We start from the raw sequence: 27090 nt of genomic DNA, 5'->3' as shown, positions 1-27090 counted from the left end.
CAACACGTATTCATGACAAAATCTCTACTTCTACTGACCATATTCTAATTTTAAATAATCTAGAAACTTTTGTTTGCGGTAGGCATGGATCTTGTAAATGATATTTCTGAATATTTTGTGCTAAACAAATTACTTCTTGAGTTTTCGTTTCGTCTCCAGATCTATCAAAAGTGAAAGTTTCAATTCTCCGGGTTTCATTTAGATGCGCCATTATTTATTATTTTTATTCTTTTGCTCATCAATAGAAAGAGATACGCATAGGCTATGCTACATGAATTATGCGTGAAATTTGACATAAAATTCGAAAATGGATTAAAAAAAGTGGTGATTTGTAAAAAATAACTTGGTATCGACATCTACACATTTGGTTTTCTATTTACCTGGTTTTTAGATGAATTAGATCCATATTTTCCGACACCCTGACATAATAAAAACGTTTTGGATTTAATATTATAAAACTTAAACTATTTTCGTATTTACTGGAAGACTTGGAACTTTAACACATACACCTCTAATGGGTTTCTTATAAAACGAAAAACTGTTAGAAAAGCTGGGGTTTTTTATAAATATCCATTAACTTGAAATAAAACCTCTTCATTTTACGCTTAACTTATTTATGCTTTACTTATTTTTCTGGACTGAAAGCTGTTATACTCTTTTTTATTTTAGGAATTACTTTTATAAAACTTCTGGATTCTTCCTGCGTCGGTTTTCAGTCAAGCTCTGAAGAAGCCAACAGGATTATTGGCGAAACGTTAGCTAGTTCGACTCAATATAAACCGACGCAGGGGGAATCCTGAAATTTTATAAAAAGTAGAACAGTAGCCTGTGGAAGTTTCTCTGAAAAATTAATTTAAGAATGACGAAAAACATTTTGTAATAACCTATAAATCGTATTTATCTGATTTTAACATATGTGTTGGTGGATTTTAAGTAAACATGAACATACTTACCTGAATGTCTTTGTGGTTAGCCAACAATAGCAAGGTAAAAATCAGGCTCATTGCAGTAGTATCGTGTCCCTAGATAACAAAGTATTGAAATGTTAATAATGTGAAATGAGAAATTTTCGACTTTTATTATTTTTATTATTTAGTTCCACTATGTTTCTAAAGGTCAAGATCTCCAGTGGCGTTCAAAGGAATACTAGACAACTGCAGATATTTTTAACACTTTAAATTAAAATAAAAAATATTCAAGTTTTCACAAGTTACAAGTTATAAAAACTATAAGATCTCATCCTAAATTTGTCATCAAAATTTCTTTAGAAATATTCAATAAGGTTAAAGACATTAAAATCTCCCTAATGCTCCTAATCTATTTCCAGACGTTCCAACTTTCGATGTAATAATAGTATATTATGCAACAAGTGCGGTAAACCGTTTAACTCACGAGTTTATTTGACACGATCCGAGCGAGTGTTCAATAAACGAGTGACTTAAAAAGTTTACCGAACCTGTTGTATATTATACTTTTTCTACTACAGTTTTTGGATACATTTTCTCAAAACAACACGAATACATTCAGTGACATGACTGTCAGAATTGACAAACGTCAAATTCAAAACGTGGGAAATATCTCCGAAAACATAAGATTACTGCCGAATCCTTGCGGTAAAATCCCAGAAATGTCCGGAGTGGCTCGGATTCATAGGAAACGAAACTGACATGGTAAAGTGACGTTTCCCGCACGCTAGATCGGTGGGTAAGTACGTATTTTACAGACGGGAGTAGAAAAAAACATATTAGACAATATCCTTACTCAGAAACAAATCAACCCATCATAAAGCAAGATTTATAATTAAAGAAGCATTAATTATGGAGAAATCGGCTTGGTCCAATACCTGCAGAAATTTTCATGGACAATAGAAAATATTTTACATATTAGTCCTCTGAGTCAGAGGTCTCTTTGATGGTATAGATATGTGGATGATGATGCCGGTTTCAGTGAAATTGAAAGACAACTGCAGACATTTTTAATCATATCAATTCAGTTGCATAATCGTGTAAAATTCACCATCCAGACGAGACAATTATTTAAATTTTCCGGACTATAACTGAAGGACAAAACACATACGAAGATAGTAATAAATTATACCCCAAATGCCATACACACACAAAATGGCTGCCGTTCATTCTTTTATCCACAAATTACATAATATATCACTTTCTACAGAAACTTTTTAAAAATAATTAAATATTATTAGAAAAATAACTTTTAACAAAGTTGCGATCCTAAAAGAAAAGTTTCAAATAACTGCGATTCCAAAGTATTAAAAAAAAAAGTTCAGATTCTAATTATGTCATTCATTTAAATTCAAAATGCGCAAGTTTGAGGATAATATTGGAAGCTATACAGATTAATAGTCCAGCACACGATAAATGGTCATGACTTGCCTTGATCATCAAGGCTCCTTATTCTCAATAAACTGAGCAATATAAGGTATTAAGGTCCATTTAACTGAGGTCACAAACAAAAGTAAAAAAAAACTCCTTTTGCCTTTTGAATGATTAGTTTTTTCATTATTTTAGTTATTACTTGCACAAAATCATTATAAGTATATTATATATTATAAATGTACGTTATCAGAAACAGGTATTTTAAGGGCAAACAATCATTTAAAAGGGGCCCATCGGACTGCAAGAACTCCCGAATTGAAGAAGATTAAAATCCTGAACTTGACATCAGAAAAATTGAAAATAATCGGAATATTCCGCACATTTTGTTTTGGAAAATTTTACACGATTTTCTATTGTGCACATATCACATTCAACGAGTCCAAGCGTTACTTCCCTTGCGTGTTAATTTTTGTTAATGGTTTGTGGACACAATTGGGCATTATTTTTTTTTGACCAAGAAATGCTATATTTGCTATATTCGGACCGATGAAAACCCTCCATGCAGTTGTAGAATTTAAACTTCAAAACCAGTTTTAGGTAAATGTTTTGGCTAAAATTTTTGGAAATTACTTAATTGGACCCGCTTTCCTGCCAGAAATTCTAAATGGCCATAATTATAATATTGCTAGAAGAGGTACCATATTTAATTAGGAATAGAATGTGGTTCATGCATGACGGTGCGCCTGCTCACTTTAGTGTTGCAGTAAGAAAATATTTAAATCACACATTTAATTAATAACCGCGGCGGACCTCAACCATGACCCCCTAGGTCCCCAGATTTAAATCGTTTGAACTTTTTGTTATGCAGGCATCTTACAATTCTGGTTCATCGCAACCCAGTTAACACTGTAGAAGAACTGAGCTGCAAAGAGTGCACGGCAATATGAGAAAAAGAGCTAAAGCGTGTATCCTTCAAGGTGGAGAACACTTTCAACAACTTATCTAGTTTTTATGTCCTACTTTTTTCAAAAAGGTTGTTATTAATTTATTAACAATTAAAAATTTTGTTAAAAATTGTTAATAGTAGGTAGTGTTTCTCTTTTTCAATAAGAATAGTTTATTATTTATCTTGTTGTTAGGATGTTTTACCATTTCATTAGAACTGTAAAAGTAAAATGGATAGTCATGTAATTTTTTTTCTGGAAGGACAATATTTGGTAACTAAAAAGTAGATATTTTGTTTTAGATGAATATTTTATTTTTTACAAAAAAGTATTTGTTTGGAGACGGTCAGTGGCACGCCACTAAATTGTTAAAAGTGTTTTTAAAAATAATGACATTTGAATTCATTTATGAGCAGATTTGATCTTTTTTTTTTAGTGTGTCGCACGGTTTTCAGTTAAAAATAGAAACTAATTTCTTTGAATGCTGCCATATCAACGATTTTGTTTTTAAATGAAAACCGCACATCGAATTGAAAAATTCTTTAGAAATGATTTTAGAGAGGTGAAGTTCCTTACGCCCGCCACTGGTATATTTTAAAAATTTGTGGTACACGAAATAATGCCTCTCAATTCATAGTATAGGTGTGCTAAGATTCATTAAAATATCTAAAGTGGTATTACAGATACTAAAAAAATATATTTAATTTTCGAAAACTTTAGCTCAAAAGTTAAGACGTTTAAGACATATGTTTATATGAAGTTTTCGTTTTAAAATTTACCCAACAATGGCACCTTTAATTATTGACATTCAATTAGAAAACACCCTGTATATTTTATGTTTCAATTATCTTACCAATGCCATGGGCCGGTTTGATTTATTGGCGCGAAAATGTCTACTAGCAGATAAAAACGTTAACAGCAATATTAAAGTCATGACCATTTGTCGTGTGTCGAACTATACTTAATTCCCATTGTTAAATCTTAATTTAAATTTACGCAGCCTATAATAATTGAAGTTAATAATTTGTGAAAACCGTAACATAATTTATTGTAATTTAATATCGAGTACAGCACGTTACCTCAAAAACAAACGTGTTTACTTCCTCGCTAATTCCAGCGTCGTCGATGATCCCGTCATTCAATTTTGCATTCAGCAAAACGTCCAACATCGCATGATGCCTATCGGTGTTAACCGCGTATGCGTTCTCTTCGATGTCGAGAGGAACGTTAAACGCCTTGAATGTTTCTTCGCGCTTTTTAATGATGTTGTTCGTAAAATTATGAAGGATAGTGACAACGCTTCGTTCGGTTTTTGCCAGCGAAGAAAAGTTGTGGTAAAAAAAATCGATCCCATTCCAAAACCGTACAAATCTCTTGTACACAATTGTCGATATTTCATACACGGCCTCTTTATATCTTAAACCCTGTTCCCTGAACGTACCAAGGTTTACTCCCATTGCAGTTTCTGAAAGTATTTATTTACCATTCCATTACAAAGTATTAAAGTAAAACACCAGTAAACAAATTATATTATGTTGCAAAAACTATATCTAGTTCTTTAATGCGGGAGACTAACAAAATGCGAATTTCGAACACAGGATATATGCACAGACATCGAACTAAAATAGACCGCATAAGATCCGGTTGATCCTAAATAAACTATTAAAAAATAAAAATTCTGCATTTTATGGAACTCGTCTGGGATTCACCTATACTGCTGGGTAGTTCCTCCGGGAGTTTCACGGCGATACGTAATGAATGTAATGACGACCGTTACTATCGCACTGTTATTTTGAAATATTTTACAAAATCAGTTTCCAGGATAAACTTGAAGCGGTTCAAGGGTTAGATAGCGGTGAATTGAAAAGAGATGTGGAGGTGAGAGTACAGTTGCAGAATGAAGAAAAAATATGACAGGTATGAAAAGTAATAAATGCGATTTTTTATTTAAATGGTTTACATAGAATTAAGAACCAATTCGGGGACCATTTTAAAACAAAAAAAGGTGAGTTCAAGCGAAGATTTGCCTCTCATTGAAGCGCCTCAAAGTTTTTCTACAAGTGATGGATGGTTAGGCCCAAGGAAAAAAAGACATGGTGTACGTCGACGTCAAGTTTCTGGAGAAAAGTTGTCTGCCGATATCTCTACGCCAAAAAATTTGCAGCGAATTTTATGAGGCTTATGAAAGAGAATGATTTACAACCAGACCAGATTCTCAATAGTTACGAAACAGTCTTGAACTAAAAAATGTTTCCCTCAAATACTTTAGCTTCAAAAAGGGAAGTTGGAGCAACTGGTTACAAACGCAGTAAAGAACGTGTCACTGTTCTTGCTTTCGCTAATGCTTCTGAGAGACACAAAATTCCATTATTATGTCCGACAAGTCAACAAAACCACGAGCCTTCAAGAATATTCGTCCCCGTGCTTTTTTCGGTTTTGTAGAAAAATAAAAAAAGGCTGGATGAATGCAAATCTATTTAAAAATTGGTACGTATACCCCAGAAAATGTGTTTTATTATTAGACAATGCTACCACTCACCCAAGCGCGGAGCAATTTGAAAGAGGGAAAATAAAATCAATGTTTTTCCCTCCTGATGATAACAAAGTAGAAGGCACTGACAATATTCCAGGAAAAATATCACATTCAAAACGGCTAGAAGCCTTGGAGAAAACGTTAAGGAAAAACTTCAAGAAAATGCAACTGCCGTGGATGCCCTTTTTACCAAACGTTGGAGAGATATTGCGGCCAATAACAGAAGTAGCGCCAAACGCGTGCTGTTAAAAATTACCTACCTCATTTTCAACTCAGCACAGTAAATAATGAGATATACATTTAGGATTTTACATTGCATTTAACGTATCCTTTATGTTAAAATCTGAAATCGTAAGAAATAATGAAAATAATGTAATAGGGTTGGACTTCTCGGACATATTAGAAGAATACACAACACAGCGCTTAAAATAAATGACATCACATCCATTCACATAATTGATTATTAACAGGAATCCAACGATCCGCGACCCGCTAGATCAACTACAAAATAGGCAATCAAAAATAAAGTATCGGAGCTACTTAAAATCTGACTTAACCACTTACTTACGACTTAACTTAAAGCTAAGGGCGCCGACATAAAAATTTTGAGTAACAAAAATTTCTAAATTATTTTTGTTTCTTTGTTTAATAAATACGTCATTTCAAGTCAAATATTTTATGTGTCTTTATCTAAAACTACTTTTTTCACACTTGAGTTCACATTATTTCAGATAATCTGAACTGTACTCTTCTATTTTAAGGAGGAACAGATTAAGATAAGTGGCCTAAAAACTGCAGCAATAACATTTTTTAAAAATCTAAATCGTATTGAAAATCAAAGTCACAAGTTTAAAAATAATCGCTACAAATTGCAGTTTTTGTTTTTCAGCGAGTTTCATGAAAATCCTAGGAACGCATACCTCGCCTGACGTCGTTTCAGCTTGTCTTATAAATCTACGACAACAAGAAAAAATGAATACACGCGTGGATTTGTTTGCATACTCACACCGTTGCTGCATTTTCACTATCAGTCTTTAAAATATTCTATTTCTAAAACAGTTTTTAGCAAGAACCTTCGTCATAAACATAATCTGTCCTCTAATTTTTATAACTGTAATTCAGGTGGTACTTGTATAAACTTCACCCATATATCTAATATAGTACCCTGCCTACCATTTTGTAATTGATATAGATTGTTTGAAAACCAATGACTACCATAATAAAAGTTTTTATTGCTTACCGGTCATGACTTTACATGATTATAATTAAAAAGATGATTGACATATTTCTAAAAACCTTCACAAGCTACTAAAATACTATTTACAAATCTTCTGGATTCCTCCTGCGTCGGTTATCGGTGAATCGAACTTCCTGATTTCTTCGTAGCTTAACTGAAACTGATTTGCATTTTATTCTGCCCATGCTTAAGTACTGTTTGAGGAGGGCGGAGCTAAAGGAGGGGCATTAACTTTGTCTCGGATGACTGACCCCCATATTAGAGAAATGTGATTGTTGGCGCCCGCAGATAATTTTCTCAATTGATTTTAAAATTAATTTCGTACAAAAATTTCCACAATTTCTTCTTACCAATGGATGGAATGATATCATCCCTTTATTTTATCCAAGGTACTTGTTTTTTTTTAGGCAAAACGAGTGTATTATTCTTTTCATTATTATTTATTACAGTTTCTTTTCTTTATGTCTCTTTCGTAACCTAGCGCCCCGTTTATAGTTTTGGTTAGTTTAGTACAGAAGTCGGTCATGTCATTTGCAAACACATTTTTGGCACTCCGAATGTGGAGTTTTGGTGGCGAGGAGCTTTGAGCACATTGACATTAATAATTTTCCCATTTTTAGAAAGGGAAATTTAAGAATCCATTTCTCAGTAACAAATTTAGAAAAGTATCCATAATTTTTATTTCAAACACTAAACGACAGGTAAGTTAGCTTCCGTGTACTTATCACTCTCGGAGTTCCTGACGATCATCACAGACGCAAGGCGCTTTCCTTCAATAAACCGAGCAGTAAACTATTTAAATGCCGATTTACAAGCGTTACAGCGTACAGATAGGTATTTTTGTTTGTAGTATTGTTTGTTATGTTTAGACCGTGAGTTGAAATTCCACGATGAGACGGATGAGAGTAAGGAAGCAAAAAAAAACTTTGAATATGTGCAATATGTGTAACTTTACATAATACTTATATTTTTATCGTTATTATCGGGCAATTGCACGTACTGTTTCCATGAATTTAAATTTTAAAAATCTATTTGGAAAGACATCACTACAACATTTCTGAAACTTTAACATAGTATATTAAAAAATCCGCTAATAATTTATATTTTTAAATAGAAAAATTGTCTGCAGGTCTTCTAAAAATGTCAAAGGGCATGGGAGCTGCCATTGGGAAGACCACTGGCAGAACAGTGGAATGTGCTGGTATTCCAAGGTCAACCTTGATAATAAAGGAAGAAACCATGTGAGAAAGGCATAATGAAACTATTTATGCAGAGTGGATTTGCAGGGAAGTGTATGCGATATACGAGATTACTCAGAGACTTAGTGCATCATCCATGATACTATAAAGAAAGGTTGGCAAAAATCTTGATTGAAATGCAGTTTGAATGTAACTGCATCTAGTGGAAGCAGAATATTCATCTTACACTGTGACTCTAGGGGAAAGTTGGGCGCCAAACGCACTTTTCAGGAAAAAATATTAAACACTGCTCATTAAACTACCACCAGGATATGACAATTAAATTCTTCTTCTAATATCGTATAAGGTAGCGTTTGAAATATGATATGATAGTTATCACAGCACTTTGGCTAAAAATGTACTAGCTATCAGCAGCAAAAAAAATATATATTGCAAGAGTTGCTTAGCCAGCATGGCTTTTATTTTAAAGATACTTATACAAACAAACAAGTCGGTAAAGTTTTGGTTTTTACTGGTTGATATCCGGTAATATATCAATTAGATCAAAACCTTATCACTGCGATGTGATGGGCCGAATTAGAAAACAAAGTTAGACGAAATAACAAAAACCCAAAAAATACCCGCCCTTCCAATTTTTTTTTATTAAAATTCACTGTGCATTAATACCAGAAAGCAGTTGGAAATTGTGTGAAGTGGAAAATAATTATAAAAAAACTTACGACAACCTAAAACCATTAATTATATCCTTGGATGATAGTGATGCCACAGATTCAAACTATTCTGACGACTAGTTTTATTTAGTATGTATTTATTATTTATATACTTACAATTATACATTGAGTAATACAACAGAATGTGTTACTAGTACCCTGGATTGGTTTGATTTATTGGCCCAAAAATGCCTACGAGCAGATAAATCGTTAAATAGCATTATTATAGTCATGACTATTTATTGTGTGTCGGATTACTACAATACTACGCCTATGGCATACGGATAAGACCACTTAGTCTCACCGTGCAATTTTGATTTATAACTTTCTTGCATAAAGAAAAAGAGTATAGTGCTTCTTCAAGAAGAGAGAGAACATCATATGTACTTCGGAACTTTTCAACTCCATCAGCTAAATCGATTAAAATACTCCTAAAGTTGGGCCAATAAGAACTTTAGACGGACGCACTGCAAAGTGTAAAACGGGCGCATGGGAACCAAATTAATTCTTTACTATGACGGTCTCCAGAAATTAGTCATAAGTATGAAAAATAGTTCTACGGGTAATACATAAATACCTAAATACATACCATTTATCGCACCCAAGGTGAGATCTGAAATAAGCGGGGCTATGTTTATAACCCGTTCTTCGGGATTTTGCAATATTGTTTTCACCAAACCATCCGCTTCGTTATTGAATATATTAACAAACAGTTTAAGTATGTTAAAATGAAAAGTTGGGGTCAAAATTTTCCTCCTCCGTTGCCACTTCAAACCTTAAAAAGAAAAAAACACAATAATTTTATGATAATTGGACAAGTTGGTTCTATCTTTACTTCCTTTGCATCGTAGGGTGTATTTTATAATAAAATTTCAAGTTATTCGCTTGCTTCTATGCAATTAAATTTACAGAAATAGTAAATAATATTAAATACTTATTCGATTATAATTATGGTAAATAAATGTTGAAAAATATGCCTTTTTACTTCAATACTCATGTTTAGCCTTTTTCGTATATTTTCTTGGACGTCCCTTAGCATAAACCGTTACACTATATTTAACATATCTCCCGAAAAGAAACATAATGGCGTTAAATCACATGATTTTCGTCCCTTTTCCAAGAAGATCTTAATGTTCTTAATGATGAAAACTAATATTAGTACCATGATTATTCCAAATAGAATAACAATTATTTGGTACGTATTTGTTTCTTCGTTCACTGGTTCCATAGGAATTATTCTTTCTGCTAAGTCTCTTAGCTGGAATATTTCGCCGATATTTATTTTTGAAAGACTGGAAGTATCCGGGATTTTCATTGCGTTCATCTCCGTTAACTGGATTTTTGATGAAACGAGGGGTTTTCCGTATTGGATTTTTACATCATCGAAGAATTTTTTTTCATTAATTTCTATTTAACAGTTTACTAGTGTCTTAATCAGCACTGATACTTCGATTTGCATATATCGATCCATGTTACACTTAATTAGTAGTTTTTCAGGCTTCTGGGACAGAACAAGAACTAAATCTTGGGTGATTTGTTCTACAATTATTCCTGACATGGACATTTTCGTAATAGGGCAGTTTTCCATTCCAATGTTGCTAAATAAGTTGTCCACGCGTACTTCGCAGGGGTGGATTTCTTCTTTACAAAAGTAGATTCCTTCAATCACACAATCACATGATGGAAGGGGCTACCCTATGAATCCACCGCTACCGATGCATTTCTGTGGGTAAACATTATTTAAAAATTATCGAACTTCTCAATGGTAATGCGGAGCAGCTCGATCTTGCTGAAATCACATTTGTTGGATCTTAATGTTGTCAACTTCTTGAAGAAGTTGATATAAATCATTCTGATAAAAGTTTAAACATCTAGGCCTGTTACGTGGTTCTCGAAAAAAGTACGGCCTAATAACATTAACGTGTTTTATTCCACACTACACATTAAGTGACCAATGGTTTTAGTTTTGTACTTGCTATACCCCTAGAATGAATTAACTGTTGAGTAATATGATAACTAACTGCACCATTATTGCGAAACGTAGCTTCATTGAGAAACATTATTTAAAAAAAAGTTGGATCCGTGAAGTAGCTTTCAAAATCACGGTCTAGAGGTTGTTACCGCCGCGCAAGTTTTCGTCGTGGAAAACGAATTTGATTTTTTAAAAACCTTTATTCAAGCGAGATGACAAAAAAGCTAGCGATGTGGTTCGCACCGTGGTTTTATATAGACAAATTGCTGATACTTTAAGAAACAAGTAATATAATATGTATGGGAACCTTTACTCAGCAGTTTACAATATCAAAGCGTTAATAATTCCTCCGCCCTTAGATAAAAGCACGGGTACAACAAGTGCTTTTAAATAACAATATTTTCTTTTTGTTTATTAATTTTGGATTTAAATGGAATATATTTATATTTGATATATTATTTTAATATTTAATTTTTATTTCTTGAAGTTTAATTTTAATTGGTTTACAGTTTGTTATATTAGTCTTGTGAGTTATTATTTCTATTGAACAATTCGGGTGTTCCTTCATATAGGTAATATGTATATTTTTACACATGAACTCATTTTTTAATAGTTTTACACATTCAGAGTCCATAAATGAGTACATATTTCCGCTCAATGCAAGACATGGTTTAATCGGTATATTAACGTAATATTGCAGTTCTTGTTCACTATTAACTGGTAGCGGATACAACTGGTAATATTGATAAATTTCTGATTCTAGTAGCGGTAGTTCCAAAATAAATGTTATTATTAGTCCTCTAGAGTAGCTTTTTATTTCTATAATTTTTTCAAAATTTAATATATTTTCGATAGATGTCTCGAACGGCAGTTGATTTTCCTTTAATTCTTTTTTCATGTTTTTAATTTCTTCGAATAGATCAGACGGATCAATTATCGAATTATGTAAAGTGTTTAATTTGGCAAAACTAATTGCGGTTTCAATTTTCTCAAAAATGTTATATATTAAATTATACATAAAGGTAATTTGATTCATTACTACGTGTATTTGGAAATACTCATAGTCATTCGTTTGTTCAATGGTTATCTTTTTAATTACTTGATCAATTTGTAATATTTTAGATTTAAGGATAAGTTGGTTATGAGAAATATTTGATATCGAATTTTTAAATGAGTTGATTGTTTTTTCTAACAGTTTTATTTGATTAATTGAATTGGTTCTTAAATTATTTTGGTTTTCTTGCAGTTGTTTGATTTCTACATCGTATTTTTCCGCGTCGGATTGGTCTAAGTTTCCAGTAATACATTTAATAATAGAACCGATTGGGTTTAATAGGCCTCTTTTATTTCTTATAGATAATGGATTGAGTTGACTAATTTTATTTTCAATGCGTTTTTCTAATGTTAGGGATGACTGAAATAGAATATTCGTGAAAGTAATTAGTATTATTTTTAATCTGACTAATTAATATTTTTACTTGGTTATAGATTACATAGAATTCAGCAACAGCTGGGTTTAAATCAAAAATTTGTATAAAGGAGAAATGGTTAGAGGTTATTTTTGCGGTACCTAGTTTATAAGGAAGGATTCCTGGATAGTTGTTCAGGTTGTGGATTTTTACTTCGTTTGCTCCGATGTTTGCGAGCCATCTGGAACAATGTTAATTATTTTAGTTTCGTTGACGTGAGTTATTTCTTTTTTATTTGTTTTTGGGTTTTCTATTTCAATTTTATTATTATCTAGGATTTTTGTTAATATGAATGGTCCAGAAAATTTTTTGTTTAATTTACCTTTTCGACTTTCGGTGCGCTTATACACTGTTGCGCCAATTTTTAGTTCTACTGGAGTTTTGTTTTTGTTAATTTTATCGACCGTTTTTTGTTTTTTTAAAAGGGAATCATTATGTACCTTTTCGTAAAGAAGCTTAGTATTTGTTTGATGGTTATTTACGTATTCACAATATATTTGAGAAGGAATTAGGTTCATAGGGTCACGTGTATCAGTGTGTCCTAGTGTTAATTCAAAAGGCGTAAAATTAGTATTTGAGTGTATAGTACTGTTATATGCAATGATCGCATAGGGCATAAGTGAAATAATATCGGAATTTTTATCTATTTCCTTCAATAGGCGTAAGTGTTCGATGAGGGTTGAGTGAAAACGTTCGATAGGTGAATTGGATTCGTGGTGACTCGGCGTTGTGAAATGGATTTTAATTTTATGTATTTTTAATAAAGGGTCTAGAACGTCATTTTTAAATTCTGTTCCATTGTCAGAAACAATTTGTTTTGGTATTCCATAGAATGAAAAGAAATGTACTAATTGTTGGCATGCTGAAATCGCAGTTCCAAAATAGGGCAATGCCTGTCCAAACTTAGAGAATTTGTCAATTATAGTTAAGAATTTTTGTCCGCCGGCAATAAAGGTATCGACGTGTATAATTTCAAATGGTTTTCGTTGCTATTTTGCTCGCTGGCAAATTTCACATTCGTTAATATATTTTGTAACATCTGACTTTAAGGATTTCCAGTAATAATTATTTTTTAAAAATTTACAAGTTTCTTCTATGCCTCTGTGATTAGTTTTACCTTCATGTTTATATTTAATTAATATATTTCGTTCTTCCGGTTCAACATTATTTATTAATTTTGTGCATTCGATTAGTTTATAATTTTGAAAATGTTGGGCGACTACTTTTTGTACAATTGGTCTTAGTTGTTGAGATAAAAAGTGAATATACGTCTTTTTGTTATTTAAATGTTCTTTGAAGAATTTTGTTAAACTAATTTCTTCTTCTGGAATTGTTGCATGTAATATATTATGACCGTCGAAGTTTTTAAAGTTACATTTAACATAAGTAGAATACGGAGATTTCTGAAGTATTATCTGATTTGGTTTGTTGTAAATAATTTCATTTAATATAGGTATTCCTTGTAAAGATTCGTCAGTATTTGTACTATGTATTGTATTTTCAAAAGCTGGTCTTAAAAGTTTGTTTTCGAGAATGATTATTTTTGGGCTCCTAGGACTTTTATTTTCTATTTCTTCGAGTGTTTTCGAAATTTCATTTGAGTCTAATTTATTCGGATCGAAATCGTTGTCTAGAAATTTGTTAATATCAAGATCAATATCTCCAGGATTATTATAAATAGAGTCGGTTTCTAAAGCATTTAATTTTATTCGTGACAAGGCGTCCGCATTTGTGTTTTGTTTACCATTTTTATAAAGAATTTCGTAATCAAATTCTTCTAGTTTAAGTCTCCATCTCATAAGTTTTGAATTTGGTTCTTTTAGGTTAAATAACCAGACTAATGGTCTGTGGTCCGTAAAAATTTGGAATTTTCTACCGAAAAGATACGGTCTAAAATATTTACAGGCCCATACTATGGCAAGTAATTCTTTTTCCGTTGTAGAGTATTTTTGCTCAGTGTCATTAAGTGTCCGAGACGCGTATGCGACTGGGTTATCGTTTGGTGGTGTGCCTTGTGATAATACGGCACCTAACGCGTAATTGATGCGTCTGTAGTTAACACGAATTGTTTTTAAAAATCTGGATATTTTAATATTGGGGCATTTATTAGTAATTGTTTTAAATGGTTGAAAGCTGTAATAAATTCGGGGCTGTGTTCTACTTTAGATTTTTTCCTTAGACATAAGGTCATTGGTTTTGTGATTTTAGCAAAATCTTTAATGAATCTTCTGTAGTATCCTGCCAATCCTAGAAATGACTTAATTTCTTTTTGTGTTTGGGGGAGAGGAAAATTTTTTACTACTTTTATCTTGTCAAGATTTGGACTAACGCCTTCTTTAGTGATTTTATGACCTAAATACGCTACTTCTTTATGTAGAAATTCTGATTTATCTAATTGAATTTTAAAGTTTGCCTCCCTTAGTCTCTGAAAAATTTTTCTTAATCGATCAATGTGTTCCTGTAGGGATGTGGAAAAAATTATAATATCATCTAAATATACCAAACAGATTTCGTTTTGGAAGCCTCTTAGCACATTGTTCATAACACGTTGCAACGTCGAGGGTGAGTTTTTCAATCCGAAAAGCATGCGTTTAAATTCGAAAAGTCCAGTACCAGTAGAAAAGGCTGTCTTTGGGATGTCATCGGGATGCATTTCTATCTGATGAAAACCGTTAGCTAGATCCAGAGTTGAAAAATACTGAGCTTTACCGAGTTTATCAATATCTGAAATATTAGGCAAGGGAAATTTATCAGCAATTGTTTTTTCATTAAGTTTCCGGTAATCTATGACAACGCGCCATTTACGTTTATTTGATGCATCTAATTTTTTTGGTACGATCCATATAGGACTACTCCATGGGGAATGTGAGTGTTGGATTATATTATTTTTTAGCATTTCGTCTATTTGTCTATTTACTTCGGCTTTATGTATTTCAGGATAACGGTAATTTTTTGTGTAAACGGGGGTTTCGTCAGTTAGATTAATTTTGTGTTTAATTTGATTCGTGAAAGATAATGGCACTTTATCGCAATAAAATATGTCTCGATATTCGTAACATAACTTCCTAATTACTTTATATTCTTCTTTATTACAGTGATTCAGTCTTAAATTTTTTAGATTTTCTTTTTGCAGATTGTCGAAATTACTTGTTGAATGTTCGATTAAATTTTCATTGTTATCTTCTATTTTTTTTATAAAATTAGTTTCACATTCATTTATTAATTCTATTTCTAGGGGTTTAATAAATTGTATACTAACAGGATTTTCAGATGTGTTAGTAATGGTTGTTAACGCGAATGAATCGACAATTTTTACTAAAGCTTCGGGCATTTCAGCATTTACAAATTTTTCATATTTTAAGATTCCTATACCATTTTGTTCTGTCGCGGGTATTTTAACTTTATGTGTTGTTCTTGGTTGAATAATAATTTCATCGAATTTAAATTTGGATTCGTCAAAATTTTTATTTATTTTTGGATCCCCTGGGGTGTTTTTAATATTATGTTGGTAATACAGTGGAATTATTACATTCGGTGTTTCCAGTGTAGACTCGCTAATATTTATTTTTGATTTTATTTGTTTCAAAAGATCTACTCTTATAAGTCCATCAAATTTTGGGGAAAAGTTAAAAAGATAGAATTTATGTTGTTGATCAGGACAATTAAAAGAAGGAAATAATGGTATTGTCATTACTTCATTATGAACAGATGTTGCATGAGCTGACATTACTGAAAAATTTTCAATATTTATAAAGTCTGGGTAATATTTGTAAGCTAACTGTGGATTTATAAAACTTTTCGCGCTACCTGTATCTAATAGAAATTGAGCATCAAGTTCAGGAAAATAAACTATTGGTAAATCAGAATGATTATAATTATTAACATATATTGAAGTGTAGTTTTGGGGAAAATTTTGCGTTAAGTTTGGTTGCTTGTATTCGGAGTTTCCTGAAAATTTTCGTCCTGTTCATTATAACAGTAGTTATTTTCGTCTAATTGATATATTTGATCGGAAAATTCTTGTGTATCATAATTTGTGTCGTAGGTGTATTGTTCTTCAAGGATGGGATATTCGTGATAATAAAAATCATAAGGATTTTCACTTTCAAAATTTGATATTTCGTCGTTTGAATTAGCTTGGGGGGTTGTGGATTGATTGTCAATCTCTTTTGCTAGATAGTAATTTTTTTTTGGTTGAATTTGATTTATACGGGTATTGCCTGATGAAGTATCCATAGGTTCCGGTTTGTCAAATTTTGGGGTTGGATTTTGGTTATATTGATTAAACATCGGTCTTGTAATTGAATGCATAGGTCTTTGCATAAATGGGTAAGGTCTTGGATTAAATTGATGTCTTTGGATCATCGGGTTAATTGTTTGAATATTCGGGAAGTTTTGTCTTTGATTATTTTGGAAATTTGGTCTTGGAATATTCTGAAAATAAGGTCTTGTTTGGAAATTATTTTGAAATCTCGGGGGGTTAAAATTATTAAAACTTGGTCGAATTGTTGGCGGTTGAAATGGGCTAGTAAAATTTTGTGAAGCTAATGGGTAATTAATTGGGTATTGACCTAATAGAGGTTTTGGTTTATTTTGCATTGCAACAGGTGTAGTTTTGGTTGAAATATCAACACGATTTTTATAAGCGATAAAATTTTCTTCTTCTAATGAGAACGACATGGCTTCTTCGAGAGATTTTTGATTTCTTAAACGTACAACTAACTGCATATGGTAATTAAGACCGTTTATAAATGTTTTAAAAATTAGATCTTCAAATTGGATAATTTTTAGAGTTCTTATATTGATATCTTCGCATGTAGAGTTAATTTTTGAAAATAAAATACTACGGGCATCTTGCAAGCGTAAACCAAAATTATGCGCACTTTCGCTACTATTGGGTTTCTTTGAAATTATATCCTGTAAAAGACAATCAACTGATCTTTGATCGGAGAACGTTGCCAGAAGGGCTGTTTTAATTTTTAACCAACTATCGAGTTCAGAACGAGAAGCTATTAAATCAGCTGCTCTACCAATTAATTTACTAATTATTGTATCGATTAAACAAACATTTATTGAAGCATTTGGGTTATTTACATTTTGATGATTAGTTTAATTTTCGCAGATTCTAATAAAACGATTTATTTGTTTAGGATTGCCGTCGAAATGAGGGATGTTATCCGCTTGGTACCTAACTAATTGAAGATTCACCGTATCCGGCATTGTGTTTAAATTAATGTCAGAATCGGAATCGGAATCAGATGATGTATTAAAATTATCGACAGAAGCTACTCTAGGTTTTAACTCTAATGTTTCAAAACGAGAAATTAATCTTTAGAGTTTGAATCAAAAAAATATTTACAAAAGAAAAACTTACATTAACAGTGAGAGAACGACGATTTTCATTCCTGGTTGTTTCGTTTCTTAATCTAGTTTTCCAATAGGATGAGCGATGCTTGTCTCTTCCCTGGGCTACGTATGAAATTCGGACGATTTTTGTTCCTTATTTCGCACCAATAGGGTTTTGGACGATGCTTGTTCCTTCCCCTGGCCAACTGAGCGCTTTGCACCCACTTGAACAGTTTTTTGTGTTGTTCGGATTTCGCGAATAAACTCTTGAGAGTGACCAGTGTCGATTTTGGAATGCTTCTTTCACGGAAATCCTACCGACTGCGCCAGTTTTCGTCGTGGAAAACGAAAACTTTATTCAAGCGAGATGACAAAAAAGCTAGCGATGTGGTTCGCACCGTGGTTTTATATAGACAAATTGCTGATACTTTAAGAAACAAGTAATATAATATGTATGGGAACCTTTATAACTCGCACATATATTAGATATTTTTTGTTGTAATTAAGCGTAAGTGAATCCTGCCCACATGTTTCTCTTAATTTTTCTCGAATTAGATATTTGTTCAAAACAGAGGTTTTTATTATAGTTCCATATCGAAGGGATAATATTTGTATTTTTTAGTGGTGAGAGTAATGGCAGATTGGGATATTAAACTTGTAGTAAAATTTCTATTTCTATTTGATCATTGGTAACATTCTGGTTTACCACTTTACGTTTTTCATAATCAATACTACCACTAGCATCAAACCGTTTTCTTAAACACTAAAGAGTTTGTCTAGTTAGTATACGTCTACTAGGCTACTTGGCCTTGTAAAGTGTTACTGCCAATGAAGTACTTTTTTCGCCTCACCCAGTAAATACATTATATGAATTAATTTCTCTCACCCAGTAAATAAATTATTATCAATTAATTTGGCTTTTGAAAAATCCATACTTATTCTTTTTTATTTACTGACACCGCAATAAATTTTATAAATTTATTTACTCAGTTGCCAGGTAAAAATGTTAAAATATCATTTTGTCGTGGCCAACTAATATTAAAGCTTAGACAGAAAGGTAGGTAAATATTGGAAAAGTTGAAATAAATCACAAAGTATTAAAAACAGGTATATGATATACTTAATCAAACTTAATAAAGGTTTCTGTAAGAATAACGCCAATATCACATATGAGTGATCTAGCTTTAAATATAGTGGCGTTAAGTGTAAAAACTAGTATTTTTTAGGGAAAACTAAAATGTAAAAATTATTAGGTTTAGATATATATTATTATTAATAAAAAAAAATTGAAGAATTTAAAATTAATGCAATGTTTTATTCGGCATGCTTGTTTGAGCCACCCTGCATACTTTAAAATAATGTTAAATTATGCATCTTAACAATCATTTCAGCTTTCTCATATTTTTTGAAACCAGTGAGACAATAGTATAATGCAAGAAGTCCGGCAAACGGCATTTGACTCACGAGCGGAGCGAGTTTTTACTAAACGAGTGACTTAAAATGTTTACCGAACGTGTTGCATACTATAGTTTTTCTACTACCGTCAGGTTTTGGGTACATTTTCGCAAAACGACAGGAATACATTCACTGACATGGCCGTCAGAATTGACAAAAGTCAAAACTCAAGGCGAGGGAAATATCTCCGAAAACATCCGATTACTCCCACACCTGTGCGGTAAAATCGCGGAAATGTCCGAAGTGACTCGGATCCGTGGGAAATGAAACGAGAAGACCGTATTTGTCCAAATGGTCATTTGTTTAAATCGTATCGGGGCGTTCGTGGCTCGTTCGGGGCAGAGCGGTAGGGAGGCCGGCAAAGCGTTTCCGTGGAGAAAGAATTTTTCTCGATATAGAATAATTACGATTTGTTTACATTACAATTTTTTAAAATACATCAGTTAATATTTACAGTTACTCAGCTTAAAAGATTCAGTTGCATTTTAATTAATCAAAGAGCCAAACCTATCATAACATGTTTAAAGGTTGTCAATTATTTTAAATAAATCATTGCGGTCATACTAAAATTGTATTTAGGTACATTTTACTCGGAAAATTGAAAAGGCGATTATCGCGAATCATAAAAGGTTAATAAAAACGTGTGCCCAATTGTTCTCACAGCTAATATTATTGGTGATTGTTAAATTTATTCAATAGGCAATATGATTTATCAATATCTTTATCCCACTGAGACTATTTTGAGTATTGAGTATGGTTTTCCATTAAAACACTTTGGATTATGCAAAAAATTAACCAGCTACCTAGCATACCCAAGAATCAAAAAGCAAAAGTTACCTAAGTAGTTATCAGGATAACAAGTATGAAAAAATTGAAAGTGCATTAAAAGTTTAGAAAAGAACCTATTTTAAAAGATCAAATTGTAAAATAAAAATTCCTTGGTACTAATGAAATACCTACCTACACCCTCATTGTAGTATGTTTAATAGAAGTTGTAAGTGTTTTTAGCTTAAACAATAGCGCAATTTATTGTTTTTTATATAATGTACAATAACCTCTACTTTATTTTGTAAACCGTTAATTTTATTTTGTGTGTATGTACACTGTATAGTGGAAACCAGCTTTATAGATAATTAACCAAAGTAAATAATTTTATCGCTATAATGTGCATTTGTCCAAATCACCCTAGGAGCCGGCTTCGAACACCCAAAAGCGGTCGAAACATTTATTAAAAAAAAAAAGAGAGGTTAAACTACAACGGCTCAGATAGCAAACTAATTTATAAAATGCGGTTAAATTATTTTAATTTGGTTAATTATTAATTATATATAAGTGGTTTTCACTGTACAGTGTACTTACAAACAAAATAAAATTTACTAAGAGATTTTTATTTTACAATTTGACCTTTTAAAATAGGTATCTTTAAGTAATGGGCGCTGTTCTTTTCTAAAATTTTAATGCAATTTAAATTTTTCATACTTGTTATCCTGATAACTACTTAGATAACTTACTTTTTGATTCTTGGGTATGCTAAGTAGCTGGTTAATTTTTTGCATAATCCAAAGTGTTTTAATTGTCAACCATATCCTCAAAATAGTTGCAGCTGAATTGCTGAATTGCAATAATAATTTTAGCTGTGAGAACAATTGGGAACACGTTTTTATTAACCTTTCATGATTCGTGATAATCGCCGCATGCAATTTTCCGAGTAAAAGGTAAGTAAAAATACAATTTTACTATGAGCGCAATGATTTATTTAAAAAAAAATGGACAACTTTTAATCAAACATATTTATGATAGCTTTGGCTCCTTGATTAATTAAAATGTAACTGAATCTTTGAAGCTGAGTCACTGTAAATATTAACAGATGTAAACAAATCGTAATTATTCTCTATCGAGAAAAATTCTTTCTCCCCGGAAACGCTTTGCCGGCCTCCCTCCCTCGCAACCTCGAACGAGCCCCGAACGCACCGATACGATTTGGACAAATGAACATTTGGACAAATACGGCCATCTCGGGAATCTCAACGAAACTAACGTGGTATAGTGACGCTTTCCGCACGCTAGATCGGTGTGTAATTAGGTATTTTACAGAGGGGAGTAGAAAAAGAACTTTACTCTATCGTTGACTCACTCTGTACAGTTATAATAATAATAATAATAATAATAATAATAATAATCAACTTTATTTCACATTGTGTCATAAATACATTACCTAAAAATAATATACTAAACACAAAGGAAATCGGCGTCAAAAAAGGAAAAAGCACTTCTATGGAGTAAGGTTCTAACTCTATCAATAACTTTTTTATTGTGTATTTAAAGATTTTTTGATTTGCAATTGTTTTCACCTAATTTAGTAATTTATTATACAATCTCAGGCACATGTAATAAGGACTCCTGTAGTTCGAAGTCCTTTCGATTTTAAAAAAGAATATCAATGCTTCATAAATATGTAAAGCATATACAGTAAAAATACCTTCAGGCTTGAACACCACTCTACAGCTCTCTCTAAATTGCATTTTTTTGACAGTGCGAAGAGTCCTTTTTTGAACCACGAAAATTCTCTGTAGTTGACCACTACCCTTCCAAAAGATAATTCCATACCTTTAGCAGTTAGCATACATATTTCGATTGATCTAGCCATATAGCTATTAGAAATATAGAAGCCCTGCATAATGCCAATAGTACAGGAACTGATAAAGCAACAATGAAAAAGAATTATGATATCTCGTTTTTAACCGTGCAGCATTCAATAACCGGGAGACATATCGTCAATAAGTTTGGATGCGGAATTTTTTAGGCCATATTTTCTCGAAATATGTCCAGATCGCATTAGATCTTTAGGCAAAAAAAGTTAAGTGTTAAGTTTTTGGTTACTTCCAAAATCCAAAAAAGAAGAAGGTTAGTGGGTGAAATTTAGAGGCATGCGATTTTAAACGAAAATATCATAACCCCCTGAATCGCATCAATTTTTATAGTAGTAGGTGTATTATATCGCCATATTTTTCCAAGAGAAGCAAAAAACGAAAATGAACTATTAGTATTTATGCCTATAGCTTTGCATGCATAATTGTGACTTTCAAAACGTAAGTTGTATATATGTAGTAAGTAAGTTTTACCATGTATATTAAACCATTTAAAGATTAATGATGAACTTAATTTAATTTCAAAAAATTTTGCGCTTACGTCACTGTTCTGCCGGAGCAGAATATCTAACTATGAATATTCTTCTTTTGTGTCAAGCATAATTTTCTTTTGATATTGTTATGATTATTTTATTATTGTTTACCTGCACTAGTTAGAAGTCCCGTTCCAAGCCAAAGGTTTAAGAATCTATAAACATCGGCTTTGGTGTTGTGTTTTGTAGTTGATATTACTGCCTACAACGAATAAAATACGATTATACACAAAGTCAAAGAAAAAGGAAAAATTAAGTGTACTTTTGTTGTTCCAGAGTTTTTTTATTATGTGTATAATAAAAATCAATTTTTATTTTTCCAAAAAGGGAAAGTGATAAACTACAGTCGAAAATAAATTGTCCAAGAATTGTTGAACACAAAACCCCATAGCAAGCATAAAATGAACCTAAAATTCTAACTTGATTTGAGGCCTTCTTTAATAATGTTTATGTTTTATGTTTATATCCATTATGGCCATTAAGTATACCACAATTGTTAAGGCTCGTGATGGCACATATTCTAAAGCCACCTACAAAATTTCACATATCCTTCATCATCCTCAGGAAGTACATTTTGAGAAAATGCACAATTTTTATGGGCAGAATTTGTTCGTTTCTTAACACTCTCATCACAATTCTCTAAGAAGTGAAAAACTATTTGAAAAAACACCAGTCAACCTTTACTATAACATTCCTAAAACTTTTACATAGCACATAAAAAAATGCCAGAATAATTTATATATTTTTATACAATTTTTTTTTGCAGGTCAGAAGGCATAGAAGCTGCCCCAAGGACACTGAAATTAACTGGCATTCCAAGCTTAGCTCTGCATCAATTTCATGATAATAACTAGAATACAAGGAACGATGTGACAAAGACATAATGAAAGTGTATGCGATATAAGAGTGTAATCAGAAATAGCCACGCGAATTATTGCAACAGAAATTAAAATAAAATGGACGATTTACTGGCAGTCGTGAAACATTGCACCAATTTGTGCACAAAATCGCATTTAGATTTACAAATATTATCAAGCGCAGTCGTATGACACTATGAAGAAAAGGTGGAAACATTTTTCATTGAACTGCATTTAGTACTTAGCACTTTGTACTGCGGATCGATGAAAGGTTAGGTGCTAAACGCTTTGCTACTTTCAGCAAAAAACATTAAATATTGCTCATTAGACTACCATGGCAACTGAATTTTTTGAAAATTGGATAAAAAATTCTCCTCTTCCAAATATCCCACCAGGCAGCGTAGTAGTTTATGTAAATGTTAGTTACCACTGCACTTCAGCTAAAAAACTACCAAACGATCAGCAGCAAAAAAGAGGTATTACAACAGTTGCTTAATCAGCAGGACCTTAATTTTGAAGATACTTATACAAAACATCAACTATTTGAAATTTTAAGAACCAAATCGTATGATACAACTTTTTTCCTAGACGAGGTCTTAAAAGACTTCAGTAATATACCCCTTAGATTACCACCTTATTACTGCGCCGAATTTTGACGAAAAGATATAATCAATAAATTGATTTATATTTAATAATAAATTAAATTAATTAAATTAATAAATATAATTAAAACTTAGTGAAGTGAAAAATAATTACAAAAAACTTGGGTCAACTTAAAACCATTAATTATATCCTTGAATGGTAGACTAATTTTATTAATATTTATTTATTAAAAGTATCCTTCGCTCTTTTGAATTATAAATTACCAAATATGATTATAAACTCTGTTTGGTAATTGTTGTTGAATTGATGGAAAAAGAAGATCCATTCAGTTGACACAACTGGTGTTCATGAATTGAAAATCATACGATACGGTGCCTCTAAAAGAAGTTTGTAAAATATTAACGAAGAACGTAACTACGCAAAAGTCATATGGAACCGATAATTAATGGCCTAAAAGACGATCATATCATTTACTATTGTATTTCAATACAGTGGGTTTGAAATATCATTTGCGCCAAGTTTAAGGCTACATCCTTTTAAAATCTTTGATTTTTTGTTGGACAGATTTTCCTAAAACACACTAAAACCTTATGTTGCTTATTATATCAATTATCATTATTTTAAACAATTTAGTTTTTTCCAATTTAAAGCAAGTGCTAAAAAATTCTGAGCAGCCGAAATAGAGTCTTCGTCTTTTCAAAAACACAGGAACAATATTCACTAGTAGAGATACAATAGAAACAACATGACTACGTAAGGAGGATAAACGTATAGACAAGTAATAAGAGGTAATATAAGTCAAAAAACAGAGGCAACGGGCAGCAAGAAAATTCATAGACGGGATTAGAGAGACTATCATAGACAGGGAAATAATACATGATGACTGGGGAGATAGGAAAAAATGAAGGGCCAAATACATCGGAGGACTTAAGAAATTCGCTATATAAATAATTTACATGTATTGCAAAATTTTTGTTTTTATCCCAGAAAATTAAACTAAAATTTTGGATAATTTGTTTTCAAATTTTTTAGTCCTTTTTTAGTTTTGGTTTGCCTCTTATAATACTATGTAATGCATGCCATCCGCAACGTAAAGAACTCACCTCTACTTCATCTGGTCCAAAAACGCAAACTACAATTTTAGGCCCCAAATGTACAGCGTAAATTGGATAATATTGTTGAGCCCATTTCCTCAGAACTTTGAAAACATTATCTGCAATAAAATAGTCAACAAATATAGGTTTTGATACCCTATATTGAACATTCAATATTTTGCATTAAATATTATTGAAATTTATTTATAGCGATACATCGAAATTTCTTGAATCAAGAACTCGTTTAATTTTAAAATCAGGAAACCGAAACTTAAAATTTATTTGCTATAATTATATATAATATAGTAACAGTAAACTGTACAAATATTTGGTTTATAGATTTTGAAAATTAATTGTGCCTTACCCAGACTCTGTCAAAAAATTAAATAATCTTAATAATAATAGTTGTTTGGATTCACTTATACATTTAAAATATTAAGTAGTGAAGTATACGGGATGTTTGTATTTTCATGGACAAATATATATTTTTTTATTTTAATAACAGAATACAATAATAATAATAATAATAATAATAATAATAATAATAATAATAATAATAATAATAGTAATAGCTTTATTGCTCAACAATTGAAAACAATCCATTCACAGACCAATATACCGGGTGACACAAAAACACTTTATAACTTTTAAACTGCTTGAGATAGCGATTCGAAATTTAGAAGAGTTAACATAGGTTGAATATCCAATGTTTTGATAATATGTAGTCAATGCTTGCGGTATGAGCGCAAACGACAGTAACTTTAGAATTTTAAATGGCACAACCTACATATTTTAATAATTTTTCTTTAATTTTTGAAAATTTGTATCTAGGAGGTTGCGATATTTACCCGGTCCCCTGATCATGGAAAAAATTCTAAATGAATCTTTACTGGTCTAATGGCAAATAGCATACAATGTAATGAACTATTAATTTTTCAAGGTACAGTTATATATCTATTTATGATGACCGATATAATAATAAGAACGCATTCGATAAGGATAAGCTTATTCAGCTTTTATATACTATAAATACAAGTATTGTTCATGTGCTTATTTAGTCTCTTAAGTCGCTTCTTGTCGTAACGCTGCCTGTAAACGCTCGTATTGAATAAAAATCGTTTTTAGAAATACAAGTTTTGCGGACAGAAATAAAATTGGCGCAGTCGGTACGATCCTTTTCGGAGTGTTTTCGAAAATTTACTCGAGATTGGTGCGCTAGATTACCGTTTTTGGATTGTCAGTGCATTGTACTTCTCGAAAGTTTCTTCGCGATTAGTGTGCTGAAACGCCAGTTTGGATCATCAGTGCATCGCGAAAGGGATCGTGACACACTTCTGTTTCAACAGTTAAGAAAAGGATTTCAAAACATCATCGTTACACGGAGCACTTGGGGCTCTTGGCAACATCGACCATTGGTACGCCATTTCGATAGCCAGTAGGACGAACTAGCCTGAGCCAGCATCCACTACAAACGGCACCGTTCTTGGGAAAGAGCAGCTTCTCAACTGGACGTGACCATTTGATACAGGAACGAGACTAGGAACATATAATTGTAAGTGCGTTTACTAAACTGTGTTAGAACCCTTTGAACTTAATAATTTTGAAATCTTTAATTTTGAAACAACGGCCTTTAATAACCCGACAATAAAAAAAGAAATTACTGGGAAAATCGATATAAAAAATTTAATACGGCATGAACACCTAAATCTAGAAGAAAAGGAACAGCTCTTTAGACGTATTAAAAAATTCGAACAAATTTTACATAAACCCGGAGACACTTTAACCTTTACAAACCAAGTTAAACATATTATTAGAACTAGTGATGAAATTCCCGTACATGCGAAAAACTATCGATACCCGTATATCTATAAACAAGAAGTGAATAGACAGGTAGAAGAAATGCTACAAGGAGGAATAATTCGACCATCAAGTTCTCCCTGGAGCTCACTAGTCTGGATAGTACCCAAAAAGGCAGACGCATCCGGATGTAGGAAATGGAGACTCGTGATAGACTATAGGAAATTAAATGAAAAAACAATAGACGATAAATATCCAATACCAAATATCGCCGATATAGAGGATTCGATCGAATAGAAATGGATCCTGAAAGTATTCCGAAAACAGCGTTTAACGTAGAATACGGACACTATG

The 27090-nt window shown here is 32.0% G+C and overlaps 2 protein-coding genes across 3 annotated transcripts in view; one reads left to right on the top strand and one right to left on the bottom strand.

Moving 5' to 3' along the window:
* The window catches only part of LOC132701438 (cytochrome P450 4C1-like), a 48433-nt gene that overhangs the window by 15683 nt on the left and 5660 nt on the right, over positions 1-27090 (bottom strand). Inside the window, exons 2-6 of the mRNA XM_060669320.1 lie at positions 24949-25058; positions 22497-22587; positions 9552-9737; positions 4363-4748; positions 954-1022 (exon numbers count right to left, since the gene is read on the bottom strand). Coding sequence (XP_060525303.1) covers positions 954-1022; positions 4363-4748; positions 9552-9737; positions 22497-22587; positions 24949-25058 — 842 coding nt within the window. The remainder of the gene's footprint in view (positions 1-953; positions 1023-4362; positions 4749-9551; positions 9738-22496; positions 22588-24948; positions 25059-27090) is intronic.
* LOC132701389 (uncharacterized) overlaps positions 25956-27090 on the top strand; it is a 52004-nt gene continuing 50869 nt past the window's right edge. For both annotated transcript variants that reach the window (XM_060669261.1, XM_060669260.1), the window contains exon 1: positions 25956-26491. The gene's annotated coding sequence lies outside the window, so the exon portion shown is untranslated. The remainder of the gene's footprint in view (positions 26492-27090) is intronic.

This window comes from Cylas formicarius, unplaced genomic scaffold (assembly GCF_029955315.1).
Source record: "Cylas formicarius isolate icCylForm1 unplaced genomic scaffold, icCylForm1.1 PGA_scaffold_4__25_contigs__length_36172078, whole genome shotgun sequence".
Classification (NCBI taxonomy): domain Eukaryota; kingdom Metazoa; phylum Arthropoda; class Insecta; order Coleoptera; family Brentidae; genus Cylas; species Cylas formicarius.
This window is presented reverse-complemented; position numbering and strand designations above follow the sequence as displayed.